The sequence below is a fragment of the Rhinopithecus bieti genome, unplaced genomic scaffold, assembly GCF_001698545.2.
Source record: "Rhinopithecus bieti isolate Rb0 unplaced genomic scaffold, ASM169854v2 scaffold_10354, whole genome shotgun sequence".
Classification (NCBI taxonomy): Eukaryota; Metazoa; Chordata; class Mammalia; order Primates; family Cercopithecidae; genus Rhinopithecus; species Rhinopithecus bieti.
This window is the reverse complement of record NW_016806491.1, coordinates 1,540,976-1,567,752: the sequence shown is the minus strand read 5'-3', so window position 1 is coordinate 1,567,752 and position 26,777 is coordinate 1,540,976. Positions and strand designations below refer to the sequence as shown.

General features: G+C 34.9%; 1 protein-coding gene across 3 annotated transcripts in view; it reads right to left on the bottom strand.

The window, feature by feature from the left end:
- The window catches only part of RNGTT (RNA guanylyltransferase and 5'-phosphatase), a 338,127-nt gene that overhangs the window by 248,153 nt on the left and 63,197 nt on the right, over nt 1-26,777 (bottom strand). For all 3 annotated transcript variants that reach the window (XM_017876820.1, XM_017876821.1, XM_017876822.1), the window contains 2 exons: nt 23,414-23,523; nt 22,088-22,189 (listed from right to left, as the gene is read on the bottom strand). In XM_017876820.1, coding sequence (XP_017732309.1) covers nt 22,088-22,189; nt 23,414-23,523 — 212 coding nt within the window. The remainder of the gene's footprint in view (nt 1-22,087; nt 22,190-23,413; nt 23,524-26,777) is intronic.

Sequence of the window (26,777 nt, the reverse complement as noted above, 5' to 3'; positions counted from 1 at the left end):
CATAATAAGCTATCAGGTGAATAATTACTCATTTTAAAAGTTATTTAGAATATTATCATAGTATCCTTATAAAAGCAAAATTTCAAAACAAGCTAAATTCACAACCACAGAGAAATTGTCAAAGTATGATGCACTTATACAATGGAATGTTCCATACAACAGAATGATTCTTCCCAAGACACTATTAAAATAATAGCAGAGTTTTTTTTTTTTTAAGTATAAAGCTATATGACGGCTTTAAAAATATGTCCTGAAAGTCCACAAAATTATTTGACACTCTTAACCTCAAGAGACGGAGTTTAATTCCCCTCCCTTTAAGTTTGGGCTAGACTTATACGTTACAACAAATACAATATGGCAGAAGTGGATTGTATGTCACTTCTTGGGCTAGATTAACAGACTACCACTTTTATCTTGGGTGTTCTCTTGGATCATTTGCTATAAGTAAAGTTGGTTGCCATATGGTGAGGACACTCGGGCAGCTGTGAGAACCCACTCAGAACCCCAGAGCTGGTATGAAGATTATTTTAACCAGAAGACATTTGAGAGTCAACAAATGCAGAAAGGTTGCTTCTCAGAGCTTTCCTTATCTGACTAAAAGCAGAAACTTCCGGGAATGAAGCTGCCATAAATCGTTTCTTCTAGGCGGCTTCACTCCCAGAAAGAAGACTGAGAGTAAAACTATCATATAATCCCCTCTCCAGGAATTTATAGCCATGAAGAAGATGGAAAAGACTATTCTCCCTATAAAAACAAACATTTCTTAACTCCTATTTGTTCCTGTAAAAATCCACTTATCCTTCCTAAAGAATTCCATTTTTTTCTTACACTGAAGCCTATTGTCCACCATCCCTTTCCCCCATTAAATTAGACATACAAATTTGAGGCATTAAGTTAGGAATACAAACTTTAGGCCTAGTCCCATTAAGTTAGGAATACTAACTTCAACCATCTTGTAAGCCACTTCTTTTGTGTACTTCCATACACATATAAACTAACTTTGTTTTTTCTCTTGCTAATCTATGTTTTGTCAGTTTAATTTGTAGGCCCCTAACTATTGAACCTAAGTGGGTACAGGAAAGTTTTTCCTCCCCACTGGCAAGAAATGGAGGTCTCATGCCAACAGCCAGCTGAGGAACTGAGGCCTGCCATCAACCACATGAGTGAGCTTGGAAGTGGACCCTTGAAATGACAATAGCCCTGGCCAACAGCTTGGCTGCAATCTGCTAGACAACACTGAACCAGAATCACCCAGCTTAATAGGTACAAAAAAAAAAAGAATAAATGAATAAGACCTACTATTTGATAGCACAATAGGGTGACTATCATCAACAATAACTTAATTGTACATTTCAAAATAACTTAGAGTGTAATTGGATAGCTTGTAACAAGGGATAAATGCTTGAGGCAATGGATTTAAGAAAAACAAAAAAGACTCACCCAACTACATTGCTCCCAAGAAACTATGAGATAGTAAATATTTGAATTTTAAACTGTTATATTTTGGGGTAATTTTAGGGTAATTTATTAGAAATGGTTATAACAATGAAGATAACGAAGGGAAGGAGAAAAGAGCATCAGCAGATGCACTATTTCAATAAATTTCTGGTTGACAAGAAATAGATGGAGAAGTACTGAAAAGTGCTGAAAAGCATGCACAGAGGTAGCAGGATTCACAGATGGAGGTGCCTATTTTACAAAATCCCAAAGAAGATCCACACCCAGAAACATCAAGTGCACAGGATGACTATAGTGACATATGGACTGAAAAGGAGGGATTTGTTATTTTTAGCTACATACAACAATTAAATTCTCACAACTCATACACACAATACACAGGTTATTCCTCAAGCAAAAAAAAAAAAAGAAAAAAGAAAAATCAGAGAGCTTTTCTCTAAAGAAACTGAAACAGGGTGGGAGGGTGAACAGGAAAAAAAAAAAGAAAGAGAGAGAAAGAGAGAGAGAGAGAGAGAGAGAGAGAGAAACTGAACCAAATGGGTAGTGAGGGGAGAGCAACCAAGCACAATTGCTTATCATAAAGCAAAGGTCAGAAGTTGACAAACCCAGCCCACATTCACAGAGCTTCCAAGCAGCTTCTCTGCCTCATTTCAAATGCACTGCCAACCAATGATCACCACACATCTGAAGAAACTAGAAACATAAGAAAGATGATTCAAGGAAGAGAAAAATAACTTTAAATACGCTTTTAACTAGTATTCTCATAGAGATTCAAGAAGTTATCCATAAATCAAGAACAAGTTGTCATGAAAAGGTACAGGCAGAGAACAAGAATGTATGTACTACTGACAATTAAAAGCATAATTACCAGAATAAGTAATTCAACAAAAAGAAAGGAAGAAAATAAGAGAACTTCTTAGAAAGTTGAAAACAGACAAGGTAAAATTATGAGACAAAAGATTAGACATGGAAAAGAATCTAGGAAGTCTAATAACCAATAGTTCTAAGAAGAAAGGGAAAATTTAAAAAACAAAACAGAGGAAATAAAGTATCAGAGATGAGATCAAATTTCCCTTAATGGAAGAACCCAGGTTTTCAGATCCAAAGAGATCATCATCACAACGGACCATCACAATCAACTGAGGGAGCCAGGTAAGGGGAAGGAATAACAACAAATAATTACACACATCCACTGGGAAATTTTAGGACAAAATAAAAAATAATTCTAAAAGTTTCCAGTAGTGAGAGTAGACCACTTATCAAAACTAGAATCTGGAAAAAAAAAAAAAAAAAAAAAAACAGACTTTTTATCAGTAACAGAGGTTACTAGAAGATAAAGAAACAAGATTTTTAATATTCTGAGGGAAAATCATTTCCGTCTAAAATTTTATATACAGCCAAACTATTCGATACAGGGCCAGAGCAATAGTGTTTTCATAAACCAGGCGTGTATATGGGTTACTTCCTGCATATTCTTAGGAACTGACTTAGAGAGACATCCTTACAAAGTGAAAAAATAAACCAAAAGAAATAAAGGAGAAGGAAAGAAAGAAAAGTTAGATGGAATCTAGAATGCTAGATCCAACCAGGAAAACAGTTGGAAGTACAGTCTTATAGAGGCAGGAAATCACAGAAGGCTCTAAGAAAGAAAAGTCTTTGGGATAACAAAAAGATAACTGAAATAAATAAAATTACTAAAACCCTGAAAACACTTGATAATAGGGTATTTGTAAAGACATATAAAAGTATTTAAATTCAACACTAGGAACACTTTACCTGCAGTAGTAGAGGGGTCATGACATTGAACCTTGGGCAAGTTAGCTGTCCTTTGGTGGTCATTCCCATTCCTGTACTTGTGTGCTCTCTGGTGTAACCTGGTTTGAGAAGCAAGCAAACTACACTTCCCAGACTCCCTTGCCAGCTCACTGGCAACAGACAGGAAAAAAGGAGAGAGAAACTTATTTCTTGGTTCTTGTACTAAGAGGAAGGAAAGGTGGGCACAGAGACTTTGATAAGCTACATCTGCAGGAACTCACATAAAGGTGATTAATAGACCATGATATAAACACATTATTTACAGATTTGGGGGTACTTACAAGAGTTGAAAATAAAAATAATTAAAAGTGGTTGCCTTGAGGGAGCAAGACTGAGAGGAGGAAGGGATGAGAATGGGTTCTAGCTTTCCTCCATTGTAAGCTTTCCAGTATTATTTGATTTAACATTTTTTAAATTGCTTTATAATAAAAGGTGATAAACACAAGACTGAGCTAAAAGACAAGGTGATCAGAAGACAGAAAGTGAACACAAAATCTAAAGAACCAGAAAAGACTGTGAGAGACCACGTCAGTACAAGCTGGTAATTACATTAAAATTGACACAATGTATCTGTTTTTCTCATAAGCTAACATTTTGCATGACTGATTTTCTGTGAGTAAAGTCAGTTCTTTTTTCTTTTCTTACATATATATATATTTATTATTATTATTATACTTTAAGTTGTAGGGTACATGTGCACAACGTGCAGGTTTGTTATATATGTATACATGTGTATTATCTTAACCAGGTAATAATTTTATGTTTAATCCGCTAATAGAAAATACTTAATGAAGTAGAAAATATTTAGGATATATTAAGCAAAATAGTATGTTACTAAACTATAAGTAAAATATACTAAACATTTTGTATAGAAAACATATTTCACCTAATGGAAGTTCCATTATAGCAGGGTCACTATAATTTGCAACATCTAGAATGGTACTTGGCACATAATAGACACTTAAAAAATTGTGGAATGAATATGTTTTTCATTTAGTCAACGAAACAAAAAATATATATAGACAGAGGGAAAAGTCTAAAAGCATACACACCAAAATGTAAGCAGCAACCATCTCTAACTGGTGAAATTACGGATGTTTTTCATGTTTGTCCTGTTCCTTATCTTCATTTTCTAACTTTTCTACAATGAATACAAATTACTTTTATAATGGGGAAACATATTTTTAAGACATTATCATTTTTTCATTATAAGACCAGAATCACAAGGCAAAAAGAAATTTTTACTAAAATGCTCAAGTCCAAGTTAGAAAAAGTTTCAACTACTACTATTAATAATAAAATAGGTGGCCGGGCGCGGTGGCTCAAGCCTGTAATCCCAGCACTTTGGGAGGCCGAAACAGGCGGATCACGAGGTCAGGAGATCGAGACCATCCTGGCTAACACGGTGAAACCCTGTCTCTACTAAAATACAAAACTAGCCGGGCGAGGTGGCGGGCGTCTGTAGTCCCAGCTACTCGGGAGGCTGAGGCAGGAGAATGGCGTAAACCCGGGAAGCGGAGCTTGCAGTGAGCTGAGATCTGGCCACTGCACTCCAGTCCGGGCGACAGAGCGAGACTCCGCCTCAAAAAAAAAAATAAAATAAAATAAAATAGGTTTAGTAAGATATAGACATACTCATTGATCTTGATCTAATTAATAGAATTTGAAAAGCTTGCAAACTAACATGACACTGGAAACTTATTATTCGTAGCACAGATCAGGTAATTAGTTCCAACACTAGTAAATAAATCTCATGAATCCACCAGTTCTGTATATAAGAAGCCTCTCTTGGTTATCTTAATTAGTTACTTTCCAATTAGGTAGCTCTCATAATGAGAATGTACAGTGTCTACACTAGACTTCAAAGCGTAAAATCAAATGATATACTCATTTGCTTTAATTACCATCTATGTAACAAGTTATGCTTTTCAGAACTCTGTAGCCATACAAGTTAAATATGCAAAATATAGCATTCTTTTAAGTGATCTTCCATCAGGTTATGCCACATCTATTGCTCTAAAGATTTACCTTGATATGGAATAAAATTTAAAAGCCACTTAACATGTTCTGGGCAGCACTACATATCACAGAGGCATGTAAAAAACATTTTAATTTTTATAAAGTAATCCATCTTCATGAAAAGAAAACATCAAAAGAATTTTCCCACAAGTTTTGTTTTGTTTCACATTTGTCCCTGACTGGCTGATTACTTTCAAATTTCTTTTGTATAAAGCATGCATTCTAGAAAATCAACTATAATTATTTCAAACAATTTTCACTGATTCACAAAGAGGATCAAGTTTTTTCCCCTTTTTTATCCAAGCCAGTATTTGCCACTTCCATAATCACACATAATGAATAAGAGTATGTGAGCAAATAATGAGTTAAGAAAGTATCACAGAATCGTAAAAAAATATGAAAATCCAGTTAACATCTCATCTAACAGTTAAGCTCTACTGCTGAGATGGGTTGGAGCAAATGTTCTTCCATCTGGTCAGCAGCACTACTCAATAATAAATATCAATATTCAATACTAAATATGCCTTACTTATTTCCTATATAAAATTTAAAAATCCATCTATGAACACCCAATATTACACTCTAAAAATCAAAACGAGCAGTCATATTTCATATAGAGTATCAAGTAACGCTCTTTATTAGCTCTTTGGTGTCACTTACTTAGTTGTCTGGTACCACACATAGTTTTGTTATATCTCTTACTACATCTTAAATTGTACTTCATTTTCCTGCTGAGAGTAGGAATTATCGTTTTATTTTCCTCTAGTATCTTGTATTGTCTTTGAGACCTTTTAAAGCTTACAGTAGCTTAATAGTTATCTATTAAAGCAGTAAATATTCTTTCTGCAAATATATTTATTATCCCATTAAGTGAATGGAACAATGCAATTTGAATTACCATCACAAAGTAATTTGAAAACAATTGATAGAGTTTTTTCTATTATTTATTTATAAGAGAACAGCATATATCATTCCCATAATGTGGAGGATCAGAAAGTAAAGAAAGAAAACAGCAGATAAGGAGATGAAGGCATAATGTCTCGAGAAACCAAACACCCAACTCTTAATATTGATTATCACAAGGGGTGGGATAAAAGCTCTCACAGGAAGAACTTTTAATGTCTTTTAATGTTTTATAAGGGAGACATTATCAGAATAAATATATTTTAAGACAGAAAATTCATCTATTAGAATAAAGCAGTAAAATAACTATCAAAATACTGAAAAAATAATGGGGACATGACCTGGCAAAAAAGATTCTGGGCTCTGGGGCCAGATCACTTGCATTCAAATCCCAGTCCTGCTACTTACAATAACTGTGTGTGTGGCCTTGAAAAAGCTACTTATTCACAACGCTATCTTATAGCATTGTGAAGATTAAATGGGATAAATGTTCTGTGAAAAGTACTCAGAACAATGCCTAATACACATTAGGTATTCAACAAGTACTACCTGTTATAACTGCTGCTATAGCCAAAATACAGAATGAACTTGTGTAACCACACTAGTATTCAAGAGAAGGCTAATCAAAGCAATTTTAAAATTCATTTTCCCTTAATTTTTACATCAATAAAATCTTTTAAGAAAAAAATTTATTTTCCAATTGTCAACTCGGCTACATTACTTATATTAAGTGAAACTACCCCAAATTGCCAAGGGTGTACACTGGAGCACTGCTGTTGGGGTGTATCACTACAACCTCTAGCAAGGTATATCAAGGACTTCAAAGGTTTCCATACTATATCTAAGTAATACTATTTTTGTCAAAATTTATGCAAAGATGGGTATAAGAAGATCAGTACAGTTATTTACAGCAATGAAAAAACTGGAGTCTCAATGTCCCTATAATTGAGGGTAAACTATTTTTTTCTTGGCGGCAATTAAGTCACTTTAAAAATACATGTTATAACAATGAAATATACTCGTGTTAAAATAAAAAGCAGCATACAAAAACAATCATGGCTGGGCATGGGGTCTCAGGCCTGTAATCCCAACACTTTGGGAGGCCAAGGCAGACAGATCACTTTAGACCAGGAGTTCAAGACCAGCCTGGGCAACACGGGGAAACCCTATCTCAACAAGAAAAAAATACAAAAATTAGTTGGATGTGGCAGCACAAGCCTATAGTCCCAGCTACTCTGGAGGCTGAGGTGGGAGGTCGAGGCTGCAGTGAGCCTTAAGTGTGCCACTCCACTCCACTCCAGCCTAGGCAACAGAGTGAGACCCTGTCTCAAAAAACAATAATCATAATCATCATATAGTTTAGTTTTAATTACCTGCTAAGCCTACCACAGCTAGCATAATCTCTGGCATATGGTAAATGTTCAATAAATATTTGTCAACTACATGAATGAACAAAGACAAATTCAATCTCTTTATCGTATATTCCTTGTTTCTCATTTGTTTGGGTCCAGTAGTCCAGCTCTATATAGTGGGAAAAAATGTTTGAAAATATTAATGAAAAATTTGTTTTAATCTTTCAAAGCTTCATATGTTTGCTGCCCCCAGAACCTGGGCAACTGAAAATTCTGACTTAGGGTTGCACCTATGTTTGCAACCAAAGTTTTATCTGTATCTGCTTAGCTCTAAGAGTTCTCTAGCCAGATTTTGGTAATAGGTAATAAATTTGGTTAATTTTTATTTTTAAATACCATTTCAAAGATAGTATCCCTATTAACCAGTAGAAACTCTCATGCTTAGGATTTGATTAAGCTACTATTTAAGGGACCTTTTTATCCTTTAGTAAATCCTAAAGATGTGACTAGTAGCCAACAGGTATTTCGAAGATTTGGTTTTAAAATGTTAGATTGTTTTGCCTTTACTTAATTTTCTTCTTGTACAATAACTGTAACACACCCTAAAAGAATTCTGAGTGAACTCTGGGAAACCAATGTTGGTTCCCATGTAATAATGGTTTTCAAAACAGTCTTCAGTTATAACAACAATAACTAATATGAATTGAATAATGTACTAATAAGCATTTTATGTAGGTCTCCACCAACTAATGGAGAAATTCTCAGGTATATTCTTAACTCAATAGCTGGCTAAATATTACTTTGCATTAGGTCACTGATTTTTAAATTTTGTTCCATGAGGCACTACATATAGCAGCTCCCAAATCAGGTTAAAAATCACAAATAATTGGGGTGCTTTTCAAAAATGCATTTTCTCAGAACCAATCCAGGCTTAATGAATTTGAATCTCTGAATTTTTTTTTTTAATAAAAGGTTCCTATGATGGTACCGCAACTGGAAATGCTGCCCTAAAAAGGTTCACGGTAACCTCAGACGCCACGCCAGAATGCAACCCCATATGCTTTCCTCAATTTGCAGCAACCAAAGCATTACTGCTTTTATCTATTCCATATAGGGGGACTCAAAGAAAGATTTAGGCTTGGGGAGGGAGTCAAAGAGTCCTTCTTTTTGAACCAATTTACCACAAGATATCATTAAACGTAGCTTCAGATCAATAAACAGTGTTTCTGAGTTGACCTTTAAATATTCTCTGGTAGTCTCACTTCCCCGTGATAAAAAAGAAACACAGGAGCTTTATTGTGTTCCACCCAGTTGCAAGGAAACTGGCCTGGATCCCTAACTATAGTTCTGATGAAACTACTATTAAAAACAGGGCTGGAGTCTTTAAATGACGAGATCTGGCCTACATTCTCTCTAAGAGTTTTGGTTATCACCAGAGGTATGATACTAAACATTGATTGAGTCCTAAAATTAGTATAGTTAGTATAATTCCCATTATTATGAGGGAAAACTACCTTAAACCTAATTTTATTTACTTACTTATTTATTTATGTATTTATTTATTTATTTTTTGAGACAGGGTCTTGCTCTGTAGCCCAGGGTGAAGTGTAGTGGTACAATCTCAGCTCACTGCAACCTCCGCCTCCCGGGGTCCAAACGTTTCTCGTGTCTCAGCCTCCCAAGTAGCTAGGATTACAGGTGCAAGCCAACATGTCCGGCTAATTTTTCTATTTTTAGTAGACACAGAGTTTTGCCATGTTGGCCAGGCTGGTCTTAAACTCCTGACCTGAAGTGATCCACCCACCTCGGCCTCCCAAAGTGCTGGGATTATAGGCATGAGCCACCATACCCAGCTTAAACCTAACTGTAAAAGCCCAACTACTAGAATACAGAATGATGCTGATTTTGCCACTACCTACTTATATGATTTGAAACAAATATTTTACTTTTCCAGAGTCTGGTCCCTCAGACACCTCCACAAAAACTCTAAGTTTCCCCAGAACAATTAAAAAAGTAAAAGTCCTTCCCAGACATAACTTTATTTACTGCTGAATTCCTAAATACTAGATATGATATAATGGCTATAACTGATATTTATTTGTAAATAATAAGATAGGAGATAAATTCTTATTTAATTCCAATATTCATTTCGTCTCCAGTTCTTATGTTACATATCAGGAGCTATTTGCTTTGCTTTCAAAAGAAAACTAGAACCAAAAAGAAATTCATAAAGAGCTAAGTGAACAAATCTAAATGAAAGCAGTAGACACAATACCTAATTGATCATAATTTGACTCATTCTGTTCCTAAATGGTAAGATACACTTTTTTGTTTGTAGTTCACTGAAAATTATTCCAGAGACATCTGAAACCTCTTTAATATTCTTCTCAGTATGTAAAACTTTTCTAGTCTAGCATCGCATTACCTTATCCACACTATACCTGTCTGAACATTCAGCTCCAGTCATTAGAATAAACATATGCTACAAACATTATTAATGAGATACATATCAAGGGACCCAAGCAAGCTACTAACCACCTGGGGTAATTGCATGGTTCTGTATAAAAACCTTCACAGGCCAGGTGCGGTGGCTCATGCCTATAATCCTAGCACTTTGGGAGGCTGAGGTGGGCAGATCATGAGGTCAGGAGTTCAAGACCAGCCTGGCAAATAGTGAAACCCCCGTCTCCATTAAAAATACAAAAAACGGACAGGTGTGGAGGCACGCGTCTGTAGTCCCAGCTACTCAGGAGGCGGAGGCAGGAGAATCACTTGAACCCAGAAGGCAGAGGTTGCAGTGAGCCAAGACCATGCCATTGCACTCCAGCCTGGGTGTCAGAGTGAGACTCCGTCTCTAAATAAATAAATAAATACTGTTACAGCAGCAAATACAGAAGCTGCCTGAACATATTACAGTTTATCCACACAACAGCTATTTCTACATGCTATTCACAAGTCACAAAGTGTATTTGTCAGGGCACATATAGTATGACCATACATTGAGCACCCTGCTCTAACAAAGGCATAAGAATGATTTTCATGAGAAAAAAAATCTTGTCTTTCAAATGTATACATTTAGTAAATTACATAAAAAATCTTGTCAAAGTACCAATGGCTTAGCATGAACTTACAATTAATGGGAAGAAATCTTACTTCAAAATGTAAAAAAAGCAAATTTTAAAAAATCTTTATATTAAATATGCTTCCCTACCTTAAGCTCACTTTTTATACTGTCTTATAAAGAAAGAACACTTAAGATGTAAAGACCGTCTTTTAAGGAGAATGTATTCAATGATGGGTTGTCAAACTATGGTCCAAAAGCCAAATGTGACCTGCTAATTTGTAAATAAAATTTTATTGAAATACACCCACAAAATTTTATTGAAATACATCATTTGGTTTATGTAAGATCAGTGGGATATGGCTGCTTTTGTGCTATAATGGCAGAGTATTTGAGACAGAGACCACAAAACCCACAAATAAAATATTTACTATTAGGTCCTTTACAGAGAATGTTTAGAACGAAAAATTAAAGCTGAATTACAGGAAAAAGTTAAAGCGGAGGATTCTGTCTTAAGCAGTCCCAATCCATGCAGCACCTAACACAGAGCCCTAGAGGTAAATAAGTTTTCAGTATAATTTCTGAATGAATGAAGGGAGGGAGGGAAGGAGGGAGGGAGGGAGGAAATCCCCAGACCAGGATCCAGGAAAATAAACCTGTCTATAATTTCCTTCAAGAAATATTCTGCAAATATATCTCACCTACTTAACAAATGTGTTATAAAAAGCTGAATATAAATTACATTTCCATAAATGCCTAAGTGACTTTTTTTATTCCCTGCAATAATTTTCCTTATAAAGCAAGTCCCAAATTTACCTTTTATATTCAGTTTTTCTTGAAGCAGGACTGCTTGTATATGTGTATGTATTATATAAATATGTAAGTCAAAGGATACAGATATAAATACAGATATAGATACATATGTAAAAATTGCAACCACAGCACCAACCCTTTTGTTGGTCTATTACATTATTCCCATAGCCTTACATTTTTCCTACGTCAAGCATAATCTGAGTTATTAACTTTTACTTTACTATTTGTTTTACAACAGTAGTTGTTAAAACATTTGGTTTTACCTACTGATTCAATAACAGTTGAAATTAAATTTATAGTACTCAAACTCTCAGCAGAATAAAATGCATGAAAATTAATTCTAAAATTTTATATAGTTCTAAGTCTTCACAACTTTCAATCAATGTTAAATTAATTTATTTTGAAGACTTAATTTATTTAACTGCATTACAAAGTCTACTAATAACTAAGTACACAGATAAATCCTTATTATAAAATTCTATCTTTTCCCAAAATATCTGTGAAAAAGCAGTATTTCACAATTACAAGACAGTTCAATTCCAACTGTAACTGTAGTAACATTGTATCACTTCTCCTGGTGTTGCATTTACACTCAAGTAGAACTGACTCCCCCCTCCTGGGGAGAGCCATGAAAATAATGAAATAAGAGTGCTCAAGACAAAAGAAATATTAAGAAAAAAGTTTAATGTATTTTAGGAACTGTCAGAAGTTCAACGAGCTCGTTTAAAATAAACTTTGGGGCCGGGCGCGGTGGCTCAAGCCTGTAATCCTGGCACTTTGGGAGGCCGAGACGGGCGGATCACGAGGTCAGGAGATCGAGACCATCCTGGCTAACACAGTGAAACCCCGTCTCTACTAAAATACAAAAAACTAGCCGGGCGAGGTGGCGGACGCCTGTAGTCCCAGCTACTCGGGAGGCTGAGGCAGGAGAATGGGTGAACCCGGGAGGCGGAGCTTGCAGTGAGCTGAGATCCAGCCACTGCACTCCAGCCTGGGCGACACAGCAAGACTCCGTCTCAAAAAAAATAAATAAATAAATAAATAAACTTTGATTCTTCGGCAGCTTTCAACAAAATTGAAGGACAATCTAATCAAGGAGGCATAAAGACATATGAAGCAACTATCAAATGTAATTGCGAATCTTTCATTGAGAATCATTCTGTTTAACTCTGAAAGTGGGGGGAGGGGCAGGGGGAGTGTTATATTTCAATACACCTTCACCAATATTATGGTTAAATAGAATGATTTTATTTTATCAAATGCTTGAAGTCTATTTTCATCAAAATCCCAAAACTGCAGTTTTGGCTGATCTAATCTACACAAAAATGCTTGCTATGTAATACTCATTTGACCAACTCTCACTATCAAAACCTCAGCCAAATCGAAAGTCCCACTATCTGACAGGAAGAGTCCAACTTCATTTTTATTCCAAATAAACAAATTAATAAACATTTATTGCCAATTATCTCACATTTCAATTTCAATGTGAGACAGGCAGGCAGGCAGGCAGACACTGACAGATAAAATGCCCTGCCATAACTGTCTCTTGGATGAAATAAGGTACTTTCACTAACTCTTAATAACGTTTTCTTTGCTCTCTTGGAATCTGCCTCAGAAGAGACATTTGTTAACAAAAGCCAAAGGAAAAAAAGAGAGGAAATGTTTAAAGGAAAAGTGTCATCACTTTCAACTTACTCCCACTGCCCTACTCTATACTATACAAAAACTGAGAACATCCCAACCCAATCCAAAATATCTTGTTGCTAAATTCAACAGACACTTTTCACTCCTTAGCTTACTAATTCTCTATAAGATTTAACCTTTCTTTGGAGACAACCCTCAGCCTGAATGGCAGATATTTCTCCTGATTTTAACCCACCTCCCTTACTCTCAGTCACCATTGCTTCCTCTACTCAGCAGCCTGTCCATATCCCTGTCTTACTATCACATGCTATTGTCTCCTAAATCTGTACTTTCAATCCACATTCTTCTCCTAAACCCAAGATCCAACTACCTAAATATCCAAAGAATGCTAAGGAAACATGTGCCAGGGGTATATCTAACCTAATTTATTCTGCTATCTTGTTTTCTCAGAAAATAAATTTTATTTACACTTATTTAATCAATTGGGAATTTATCTGGCTATGAGATACGTGCTGAAGGTCTAAATTGAATTTGTGTCAAGCTGTTAATCAATTATCCCCAAATAATTTATTATTAGTTAAATAATTACCTGCAAATTCTATGAGATAGGGACAGTGTCCACACTGCTCACTGCTGTTTCCCCAGAACCTAGCACAGTACCTGACACACAGAGGAATCCAAGAAACAGAAACTATAATTTAGTGAATTACTAAAGTCTTAGGGGTGGGGAATGTAACAAGAAATAATTTTCAAAGCTCAGGAAAAAGTTAAATAAAATTTAAAAATTCAAAAATTCAACAAGTTAAAATATAAACAAGTGCTACGGTTTGAAAATTCATGGTGAAACTTAATCTCCAGTGCAACAGTACTGAGAGATGGAACCTTTAGGAGGTAATTAGGCCATGAGGGCGCTGCCCTCGTGCATGGGATTAGGGATCTGACAAAAGGGCTGGTGGTAACTAGCTAGGCCCTTTTGCTCTTCCACTATTTGAGCACATAGCATTCACCCCTTCAGCCATGGGAGGACGCGGCAACAAGGCATCATTTTGGAAGCAAAGAGCAACCTTCACCAGACACTGAACCTGCTAGCACCTTGACTCTGAACTTCCCAGCCTCCAGAATTGTGAAAAATAAATTTCTGTTCTTTATAAATTATCCAATCTGAGGTATTCTGCTATAGCAGCACAAATGAACTAAGATAAGATACTAAGTATGATTAAATGCCTGGAAACTTTTTCTAAAGAAGCTCTCTGATCTTCCCAAAACATTCTTAAGATTTCAGCTCTAGAAGACTGTGTTTTCCTCCATAGAAAAGCAATATAAGAATAGATAATACCACTCAGGTACAGGCTGAGTTGTAGAGAGAAGAACAGGAAGGAGTCCAGATTCTTTATGGGAAGAAAAAAAAAAATTGAAGTGCATTTGGGAAGTAGGTGCACAGCACACACTATATAAAACATTTGTAAATCCATGTCCTTCTTTGCAAAGTTAAGTTAGAAGCCTGTGGATCGGAATTAGAGATACTAGGCCTTCCTTTTGACCTCAACTCCTCAACTCCTACCAAAACCATACATTTCTCATCACAAAAGACTTCCGTTACTGTAAAAGATACTGCAAAGAAATAACAAAACACTGCTGAATCGTAAATTTAAAATAAGCCTTCTGTATATTAACACCCAGTACACAAGCAAGGTGGTCACTATCAGGATGACATACTTTCAAGTGGATCATCATGACTCAGTTCCAACCTTAGAAGACAGTCTTCACTCAAAATGAATTTACGGTATTAATTCTTCACAGCAAAGTAATAATAATAACAATGACAATAAAAGGAGTTTTTAAATATGTAGAAATGCTAGATTGCCTATAATTTAAAAGTCTTCCAGATTAAAAAAAGCAAACCATACAAATATTAGAAGAAATATGAGAAAATTAATTCTTCTTTAATCTTAGTATAAGGAAAGGTTTCTAACTATAAATCAAAATCAAGAGGCAATACAAATTAATAAACTTGACTTCATAAAAATAATAAAATTTTGTATGGCAAAAAAACAACATGAACAAAGTCAAAAGACAACAGAAAAGAAACAAGGACAGATAATTCACAAAAAAGATAAGTATAGCCCTTAAACATATGAGAGGATGTTCCACTTCATTCATAATTAAAATGAGAATGAAATACCATTTCTCACTAACCAGATTGGTGAAAATTTAAAAATTCGCCAACACATTCTGTTAGCAAGGCTGCGGTGGTACAGGCATTCTCACAAACTGCCTGTGGGAAGACAATCTGGCACTACCCCTTGAAGCAGAAACTCGTGGTATCTAATTAAACTTAATATACACCTAGCCTTCTTAGCAATCCTTCTTTCTAGAAATTGACCTTGAGGTTTGGCTTTCAACAATAGGGGGGGAAAGTCAGCTGAAAGTTATTGACCACAGCATCATTTGTAATTACAAAATACTGGAAACGATCTAAATATCTCCATATAGGAGAGTAGTTGAATAAACTATACATTCACACAATGAGTACAATGCAGCTGTAAAAAAAGAACGAGGATATCTGTGAAGTGAAATGCAGTGGTTTCTAGAACATACTGTTAAATGGAAAAAGCAAGGTGAAAAGACTAATTCTAAAGTGTATGGTATCTTTCCTGTAAGAAAGGGGAAAAAGAAAAGTACATCTGCTCATCTGTACAAAAAGAAATGCAAGAAGGGTAAAGCAGAAAATGATGAGGCTGGTTACTTAAGGGGGTGGGTAGGAATGGAATGAAAAGATAAGAGAAAGGGAAAGGGTTAAAAGGGATAGGAGAAAGTAATATTTCTTGGAGTATACTCAGGAAAGGGTTAAAAAGGATAGGAGAAAGTAACATTTCTCGGAGTATACTCAGAACTACACTGAGTGTAGACTTTTAGAATCACAGTAGTGTTTCACACACTCAGAAAAATGAAAAATTAACATGAACAAAGGATGAGGGCAAACTCAGAATATAAGCAGAAACAAATGAAACTAATTGTATTACAAATGAAAACTATCTACACTAAAGGAGTTGGTTGGCAAGATAGAAAATAATTAAGTAACTTTGGAACACAGTATACTTTATATACCCTAAGGCTCTAAAGTCAGACCAACTGTTCACAAATATTACACTCTATTCAAATGGATTTCTCACAGTGGTTTGGGATAGCAATTCCAAAATTACTTTATGTGTATTATAGTAAATATTATGGATAATGAAAACCTAGTGTCTCCCTATCAGAGAGAGAGGAGTTACAAATAGAAAATGAGAAAAAAATTCAATAAATCCTATGGTAGTACATTAGAACTGGAAGTATCAGTATAAACTCATGATTTTGGAAAAAAAAAAAAAATGTATGCATGCACATACAGACGGAGACAGATACTGAAATAGATATCGGTGTGTATTTATGTATACACACACACACACACACACACATTTCCTAACTCTATCTTCTGAGAGGGCCTAGAAGCAATGGTATCCCGGTACTAATAAGCCCAACTTGTGTGCAGAAATTGGTTTCTAAATACCACTCCTTAGAGAAACAGTTGATTCCAGGGCTGGGGTAGGAAAAGTACAAGATAAGTCTGCAACATCTAGGGGTGCCAGAAACAAGAAAGTACTCAAAAAATGAGGGGGAGATGTCAAAAGACAGGACTCACTTGATGGGTCTCTCAATGGTCAAATGAGACATTTGGAGCAATAAAATAATTACTAAGATAGATTATAACCCACAGAATATAATATGTGTCTATGAGTCCACACTGATAGGAATAAAAAAAGAAAGAAAATAAAGAAATGAGAAAGAAGGGAAAGTTCTTCCCAACAGCTGAATTCCACTATTCTACTTAGCAAACATAACAGTGGTAACTGTTTCAGGTAAGAATCATTAAAGAATGTTAAAAATAATGGGGAAAAGTAAAGGAAACAGGATATTTACATGATCTCAGAGTATCGCCCTCACAGATTCTTAAGTAAAGGAAAAATAATAACTTTATCATGGCAGATATGCCTTTATCAATAAATAAATAATAAAGTAATAAATACAAAACAAAAATGAAATAAGCAAAAATAACTTTATCAATCTGGCACACACCAACTAAATCAAGAGATCAAAGTTAACATCATCACTAATAGGACAATTCAACATTATGTGCCTCCTGAAATGACATGCAAATATTACTACTGTGATGTTCTTGCAAGCATGCCCAACTTGAATCATGAGGAAATATCAAACAAACTCAATCTGAGAGACAAGCTACAAGATAACTGGCCAATGCTATTCAAAAGTGTCAAAGTCATGAAAGAAAGCCTAAAGAATTATTGCAGAAAAAAGAAGAAGACACATGGCAACCTAATGATTGGGTTGAGCACCAACCTACTGATCCTAGATTGGGTCCTGGACCAGAAACAGGACATAATATTGACACTTTTAGAGAAATCTGAATAACATCAATAATCAATACATCAGTGTTAATGTCTTGATTTTGGCCATTGTGCTGTAATAGTGTAAGATGTCAACATTTGGGGAATCTGGTTAAGGGCACATGGAAATTCTTTGTACTATTTTGGAAGACTTTCTAAGTCTGACATAATTCCAAATTAGAAGATTTTTTTAAATGTTTAATTATTAAGAGATCAAAACTGCAACCAAAAGTTGCAGAACTATAAAACTAAAGACACCTCATTTTAAAAGTATGAGTTTATTGAAATACATAAAACACAATTAATTCTTCCATCAAACAAACTTTCATTTCATTTGTTTCTGAGACTACAGTAGCTTAGTCTCCATCAATTCACCTATTACAACTAATATAAATTTCTCACTGTTTAATTTTCAATAATTTTTGTATTTCTGTTTTATTACCCAGCTTTACACTTCAGAAATATTCCCTATTCCACAATGTTTTAGAATCCATTAGAGTTTCCTGTCAAAAGCACTCTAGGCAGGGTTCAATGGCTCACACCTATAATCCCAGTACTTCAGGAGGCCAACAGGGGAGAATCACTTGAGGCTAGGAGTTTGAGACCATCTTGGGCGACATAGCAAAACACAATTTCTTTTTTTTTTTTTTTTTTTTTTTTTTAAAGTCACTCTACTTACTGTTATCTGCAGGCCTTCAGGCCTTGGTCAGGCTAATGCAAAATTCTTATACAGTACCTTTTACTGTTAACTATATCCAGGTTTCCTATTACACTCAATTTCAGAGATCCTTGGTTTAAATACTGTTAATAGATATAACAATTTGTCATTAAATTATGAAATAAGGATAATAAAAAGAAATCCTACACTCTATCCTGACATAGTTTTAATGACAATGGAGTCCAGGGTTCATAGCTATTAATCAGCTATTCTGATTTCATAGCCTCCAAGACCATTCTACAGCCTCCTCAGGCTCTTTTCACCTTATTCACAGAAAGTCCCTCTTCCATGCTAATTGGACTTAAATCCTACTGTGCAAAAGACAGATTTTACACTGGTCCAGAAATACCTTGCAAAATTTTTTCTCTCCCAGAATAAAGTATCCTAAAACAGAGTAGGTATTCAATAAATACTCAGGGGTTTTCCTTTTGTGTTTGGTGGAGCCTGGTTCTAGGAGAAATTAGGTATTTCCATTACCAATCAAAAACACCTTAACCAATTATTTCATAAAAAATTACTTTAGCCAATCATCTAAGGGTCTAACAATACCGAGACACAGAGAAAGGGGTATACAACTACAGAAGAGAAACAAAATCCATAAAAGTTTGATGACAGAAGCTAGAGACAAATTTTGCAGGCTTTATTATTTTGCTCAAAGCTTACCCTGATACTGTGAAGAAAGCAATGCAGAAAGTAAAGAGTATCTAAGGCCAGGAGTGGTGGCTTCCCAACACTTTGGGAAGCCAAGGCGGGAGGATCACTATAGCCCAGAAGCTCAAGACCAGCCTGGACAACATGGCAAGATCGCATCTCTACAGAAAATTTTAAAAATTAGCTGGGCATAGTGGCGCATGTCTGTAATCCCAGCTACTTTGGAGACTGAGGTGGGAGGATGACTTGAGCCCAGGAGGTCAAGGTGGCAGTGAGCAATCATTGTGCCACTGCACTCTAGCCTAGGCAACAGAGTGAGGACTGTATCTCAAAATAATAAAATAAAATAAATTTTAACAGAAAAAAAAGGGAGGGATTGCATTGGGAGTTATACCTGATGTAAATGACGAGTTGATGGGTGCTGACGAGTTGATGGGTGCAGCACACCAACATGGCACAAGTATACATATGTAACAAACCTGCACGTTATGCACATGTACCCTAGAACTTAAAGTATAATAATAATAAAAAAAAAGAAAAAAAGAGTACCTAAAATATGAAACTCCTAAGAGGTTAGATTTACGCCTCAATCCCAAATACCCAGTTTATTTTGTAGTGTAAAGCCTAGAGATAGACACCCTGACCTCACATTTTCCACTCGTTCTCCACCCAAAGAAGTAGGTAATAAACCCATTTGTTAAGACGTTTTTAGGTATCTATTAAAATATATGTCTCAACAGTATCCTTAACATCCTTACTACCAATTTAATAGATTCTGAACATAATCTAACCCAACATATTAAATATAGTTTTAATATTCTGAAAATAAGCAGAGAGGCTAATTTTCATTTATCCGTCAAAAACACATACCCACAGGGAAGGGTGCAGAATGGGTAAAAGATCCAAATTATCTGTATACTGATCTATATCTGTCTTTGTATAACTACTGCAAGCACACAAGGCACATTTTCTCATTTCTACGCTGTTTCAATTTTGCATTATGCATTATTATTAATTTTTAAGGCTAGTTCATTAAGAAAATTCAAAATAATATGTACAAATAAACATATACATATCAAATACTTGTTATTTAACTACTTGAATTAGTACACAAAGCATTAATAAAAACCATAGGCCAGGCATGGTGGCTCACACCTGTAATCCCAGCACTTTGGGAGACCAAGGCAGGCGGATCACCTGAAGTGCGGAGTTCGAGACCAGCCTGACCAACATGGAGAAATCCTGTCCCTACTAAAAATACAAAATAAGCTGGGCGTGGTGGCACATGCCTGTAAACCCAGCTACTTGGGAGCCTGAGGCAGGAGAATCGCTTGAACCTGGGAGGTGGAGGTTGCAATGAGCCGAGATTGCGCCATTGCACTTCAGCCTGGGCAACAAGAGTGAAACCCCATCTCAAAAAATGATAACAATAAAAACCATAACTGCCATATAACCCAGAGAAAAAGGTCAATACCATAATGATGGTAGTGATAATCTCTAGGTGGTAAAATTTCTTTTTATTTTCTTCTTTTTTTAATGTTATTTTCTGAATTTTGTCAAATGAACCTCTTGCCTATAAAATACCCTTAAAAAGCTAAAAAATGCTAAACTAAGGGGAAAGTTACTTCCAACAGAGGCAGACAATTAAAATGAATGAAAATATTTTTACATATTCCCAATAAAATCAAATATAATAAAATACTTAAACATTCTAGAAAGCATATCAGGTTAAAATATCATTACAGTCACCTGATATTGAAAACGAGTTATGGCCGAGCGCGGTGGCTCAAGCCTGTAATCCCAGCACTTTGGGAGGCCGAGACGGGCGGATCATGAGGTCAGGAGATCGAGACCATCCTGGTGAACACAGTGAAACCCCTTCTCTACTAAAAAACATACAAAAAACTAGCCGGGCGAGGTGGTGGGCGCCTGTAGTCCCAGCTACTCGGGAGGCTGAGGCAGGAGAATGGCGTAAACCCAGGGGGCAGAGTTTGCAGTGAGCTGAGATCCGGCCACTGCACTCCAGCCTGGGCGACAGAGCGAGACTCCATCTCAAAAAAAATAAAAATAAAAATAAAAAATAAAAAATAAAAGAAAACGAGTTATATCTGCTCCACTTCTTGTCTCCATATATATCTTTTAAGGTAACTACATGTTAGATGGAGATGGAGATGGCGTGATACAAAAAGTATGACTGCCACTTAAGACTTTCCAAAACTCATAAAAATTAAATAGAATCTGTCATCTTCAAAATAACATTTAAAAGCTAACATATATGTACTTCTAGTTATTCTAAAACATTTTAATATGAAATAATGACTTCTATATTAATATGTTAAAATAATTGTTTCAACTATTTATAACATTTGCTGAATGAATACATACATATAGCAAAACTGTAATGGATCCAAAAAATATGGATTACAAAAGTAAAATGTTGCTGAGGAAGAATAAAATCTCTACTAATATCTTGACCAGCCTAGGCAACACAAGGAGACCTCATCCTTACAAAAAATTTAAAAATTAACCAGGCAGGGTGGCACATTCCCATAATCCCAGCTACTCAGGATGCTGAACTACTACTCAGGAGACTGAGGTGGGAGGATTGCTTGAGCCCAGGAGTTCAGGGCTGCAATGAGCCTTGATCGTGCCACTGTACTCCAGCCTGGGTGACAGAGCAAGACCTTGTCTCAAATTTTAAAAATCTTAAAACTTAGAAATATAAAATTTGAAATTAAGCTTTGTTATAATAATGCAATAACCTTACGAGTATATAAAGAGAATAAGGCAAATTATTCAAAGAAGTAAAATACAGAATGAATCAGAGAGAGTTCATCATTTTTAGATTATAAACTGGCAATTTTCTATTAACTTTAACATGTCCAATATCATTAAAAAACAAGGTAGTGGGCAGCAGACATACCAAAACTGTATCATTAAGAGAAAACACTTTCAAACTTAACATCTGATTACAGATTTATATTAAACTAGCTACGCTCGGAAATCAAAAATTTAGCAGAATGAGAGATAACTGTACTATACAGCTTAGAATACTAGCAAAACAAAAAATACATAATTTTTTGAAACATTTATTGTTCTGTTCACATCAGAAATCCACACTCTGAAGAGTGTAAACTTTCCTAACAACAAAGCAATATTCTTCAAGCATTAAGTTTATTTGTATGATTTTTTTAGAAGTCTAACTTACCGAGTACCATCTGCTTTCCAGCTTACTTTATATGGTTTCAGGTCTAAAAGTTTAATATTTTGCTTGTCCATGGAAACAGGCTGTGCTCCAGGGAATCCAGACCTTAAAGAAGAACATGGTATTACTATTGTGGCTGGTATTCATACAAAGCAATACATGTCTTAAACCAATCTCAAATGAATCACACATTTATCACAAGGTTCTCTCTATTATGAGATTAATGTCAACTGGAATAACATCTGCTTTCACAAAAATACTAATAAAAGATTATCATTTTCTTGACATTTTAGAATACAAGTTAACAGAGTTCTAAATTACCACTGCTATAGTATAATCACTGAGCTAATTTTAAAATATTAGTATACATTATCTAAATAGTAAAGCAGGTATGTTTACAAGTCTTGTACTTCAGGAAGAAGTTTAAATCTTGGCTTTATTACCTTACATAATATTCTAGACCCCATATTTCTCCAACATGACACTGCCAACTTGACATAACGGCAAGGTTGGCAACTTTCTCCTCAAAAGATACCCAAAAGTGACAAAGCAGGGGAAATGCAGGTCAAGATTAAGGTTCAACACAACATTAAAACCAAGGGTATAGGTCAAGATTAAGGTTTAACACAACTTTAAAACTGATCTGATTTCTTCATTATTTTCATATTTTAGTTAAAACCACTACTAAATGATTTATCTGGTATCCATCCAACAGTAATAAAAGTTATTTCCATTAGGAATTTATATTAGGAATTTTTAGCAATAATCCTTTTTCATTACATTCAACCGTATTACAATTCTCTGCCACAGATACCAATGACCAGCAGAAATAACCACAGACCAAGACCTGAGAGCAACAGGTAAGAGCAATGTATGCTCTCCTGAATCCACTATGACACGTCTGAAAGATATTTTCAAGTCGTGGCAGGGAATGCCACGACTTGAATATATTTAAAGCTGATTTTCCTAGACTTCTGATTACAGAAAAACTGGAAAATGAGGCAGATCAAAATTTCACCTCTTCCCTCTTAACAAACTGAGAGACTAGCTCAAACATTAATCAGTAGCAGTAGAGTCAAAGACATGAAACAAATACTAGTCAGTGAAAACAATTTTCTATTACTTTAGGAAAATATGTGAGTCATCTAATTTTGACTCAACTGTCTGGTTATTGCATTGATTCTCTTGAAAGAAATCTGACACCTTTAAAGTATTCTATTGCAAACATACTAACTTCAAGGAGCCAAAAAGATATGCCAATGCTTCTATTAATTTTAAGTGTTGCAAAGTAAGAGTAAATTTTATTTAAAATTTTAAAATATTTATTACCCTTCCCAGCCACAGAATTGATGACACTTCTGCTGTACCTCTCCTAACTTTGGTTGTGTTGTTACTTGAGTTACACCTTTAACAGTAACACCTTCCAAGAAAATAGCGCCCTTTAAAAAAAAAAAGGAAAACAAGAAAAGAAAATATTTTATTAGAGTTCAACTTCATTTACAAAGAAGTGACTGAGAGATAAATTAGTTTGTTTTCACAAATCTTAGCAAGTCAATATATCTAACAGAAATGGTCTGCTGTATAAACTCCTCTAGGATTGTACACTAGTTTTCCTAAATCCAGCATATAGTTTTCTTTAGCATATAGTTTTCTTCAGCATATAGTTTTCTTCAATATACATATGTACTCTACAGGCACTTCTCAAATCGTAACAGTAATAATAATTTATCTACCATTTACTGAGAGCCAAGCAGAATGTCTGGCATCTTGCAAATATTCTCTCTAATCCTTACAACACTGAAAAAATAGATTGTATTATATTTATTTCAGAGATGAGTAAATAAGGCATAAAGATTTTACATAAATCAACTGGTAAGACAGAATTTGAACAGGCCTACACTATACCAGTCACCAATGGAGAGAAGGGAGAAGGAGTTGTGTTATTATGAGTGAAGTATGGACTTTAAGGGGATAAACACCAAAACCTCTAACTTTGTAAACCAGAGTAAGATTATAAGGCAAAGTGGCTAAGCCACAGTCATTGGATATATTAACATATTAATAGAATAAAATATTACTCATCATGGAACTTTTAATCTAAATTTTTTAACTCAGAACTACATATTTTGAAATATCACAGCGAAGTAAAGCAGATGGAGAATATCAAATAAATAAGGAACACTTCTGGAAACCTTAAAACCTAAAAAAAATAGTCTAGATGTATGTTACAGTTCTTTTCAGGTCCAGAAAAGGGCTGCCATCAGTCTTAAGAAGAATCTATAAAACAATTCTAGTTGTTAATGTAATTAGGGAATAAAAATTTAGTCTACAAGCTACAACGTTCAGCCTTCTGGCAAAGACTTGGCAACCTGAGCCACTTGAGAGAAGAAAAAAAGAACACTTAATATTTCACCCACATACATTCCTGTCAAATCTAGAAGAATCCTGAATCCTTCCAGCAAACACTAGTCCTACTGTTTGTCCCTAATTTTGAATCACTTTTTGTACTTATCTGTCTTCTACTTTGCTTTCCTTAAATAATCATAATTTAGGAACTTCATAAGCCAAAGGACCAAGGAGTACCATCCCTCTCCTATTATACCATTACTTCTCTGTACTAGTCAATGGCTTTTCTGTTTAAAACCATTTCTATCATTAAGTACGACAGCTAGACAAAAAAAAGAGTATTTTGAAAAGAAAGCTCAATCAGATAGATGAGGTTTGTAACATATTTACTTACTGACTGCTAATTTCAATATCCTTATAAAATTATATCTTATGCTAACTAAAAGAGAACACTTCTTTTAGAGAGTTCAATATTAAGCATATTAATTCTGATGGTATTAACAGTATGAAATGTTCTTTTTAAGTTTTACACGAAGAAAGTATCTAGCTTCCTTTATCAACATGGATTTCCTATGCAAAGTTAAGAAATTTACACTAACTTCTGAAATGGGCAAAATAAAAGCAAAGGCCAAATTAACCTAAGTTACTACTAAAAACACAAACACTATTTCTTTTTTTAACAAACAATAAAAGGGACTAATGCATAGAAAATATGATCAACATTCAACCAAGCACTTTCCCACAATATTACCATATAAATATATTAATAACATTTCTATAGGGTTGAATAAGCTGAATATTTTTAATTTAACAGAGCCAATAAATACTGAGCATCAGTACATATCTAACAACTACTGAGTTTGGTTATAAAAGTTAACCCCAATCATCCAGTAAATGGCTGTCATGCATTTATTGTTCTTCTTCCTTAATCTTTCCTACCATGCATCAACTTCTTTTTTAACTTCCTCTATTTTCTTCCACAACAAGTAAGTAAAAAGAAAGGTAGAAGTTAAGTCCAATGAAAAACAGTATGATACACTTCATACACAAATCATCCTTGGTAACTTTAGGTTAACATAATTTGCTATTTAATGTTACCACAATAGTTCTCTGACAAAATACCATTTTTATATTATTCAAAATTATGTAATAACTCCAAGAAAGATCACTAATTTTTTTTTTATTTATTTCTAGATGTAGTTTGTTTAATGTAAGCCAATTCTGGTTATTTCTACTTAGAGCTGAAAGCAACCTGAAAATAGCTATCTTGGTTTTCATGTTAGAGATCTAGAAACTGTTCCAACATTCTAAATGTACAAAAGATCTAAGAGGGGAGAAAATAAAATTCTTCAAACAAGATTTGCACATGCTGATACTGCTCATTATTTCATTATACCAGTCCTTCCAAATCTTGAATTTGCATTTCTAACTAGTGTTAGAAAATCTTGTATTTCCCTCCTTGGGAAATATGGTAAGCATTAGCCATGACATATTCCTGAAGCTAAATCTAAGGGCATCACCTCTCACAAACAAGAGATCAAGATGCTTTTCATATGTATTTTATTTAAAAAATCCAGAATGGATAAAAGAGAACAATCATCCAGGATGTAGGTGCCAGACACAGGACAGAAAGTAGCTAGAAAAGTATACCTTAGGGAAGTTAAGGGCCTAGCCTCATTCCTACCTTGTTTTAATAGCTGTACCTAACATACATAGCTTAGTTTTCCATTGCTGTAGCTTCCTCTGCCCCATTTACAAACATGGCACAGCCGGCATGCCTTGCAAGGCCTGAGTTGAAGGACCCCATGTACACACAGGCCAGTATAGCAGTACTAGGCTAACTAGCAGGATCTCATCCCCATTATGTGATCTCATTCCAAGTCTATGGCTGACAAACTTCATTGTTATGTATGAGATGGTTTGAAAACATGAAAACATGGCCTCCTTGAAAACATGGCCACTTTAGCATTAAATAGTTAAATCTTTATAATGGAAAGATCACTAATTCTAAACAGTGGCCAGATGTGGTGACTCATTCCAGTAATCCCAGGCTGAGTCAGAAGGACTGCTTGAGCCCCGGAGTTCAAGACCAGCCTAGGCAACATAGTGAGACCCATCTCTATTTATAAAAATAAAAAATAAACAATTATTTTTAAAAAAATTATAAATAGCAATGTCTTAGGTCTGGAATTATTACGTACATACTATAATTAAGTATTAAAGTCACTGACATTTATTTTCACTTTTCAACAAATTATTATTTCTATTTGTGAAAATAAAAAAATCAAAAGTTTAAAAAGTATGTTTATAGAAATATATTTCATAAACAGAGTCAACTAGCCTTAAA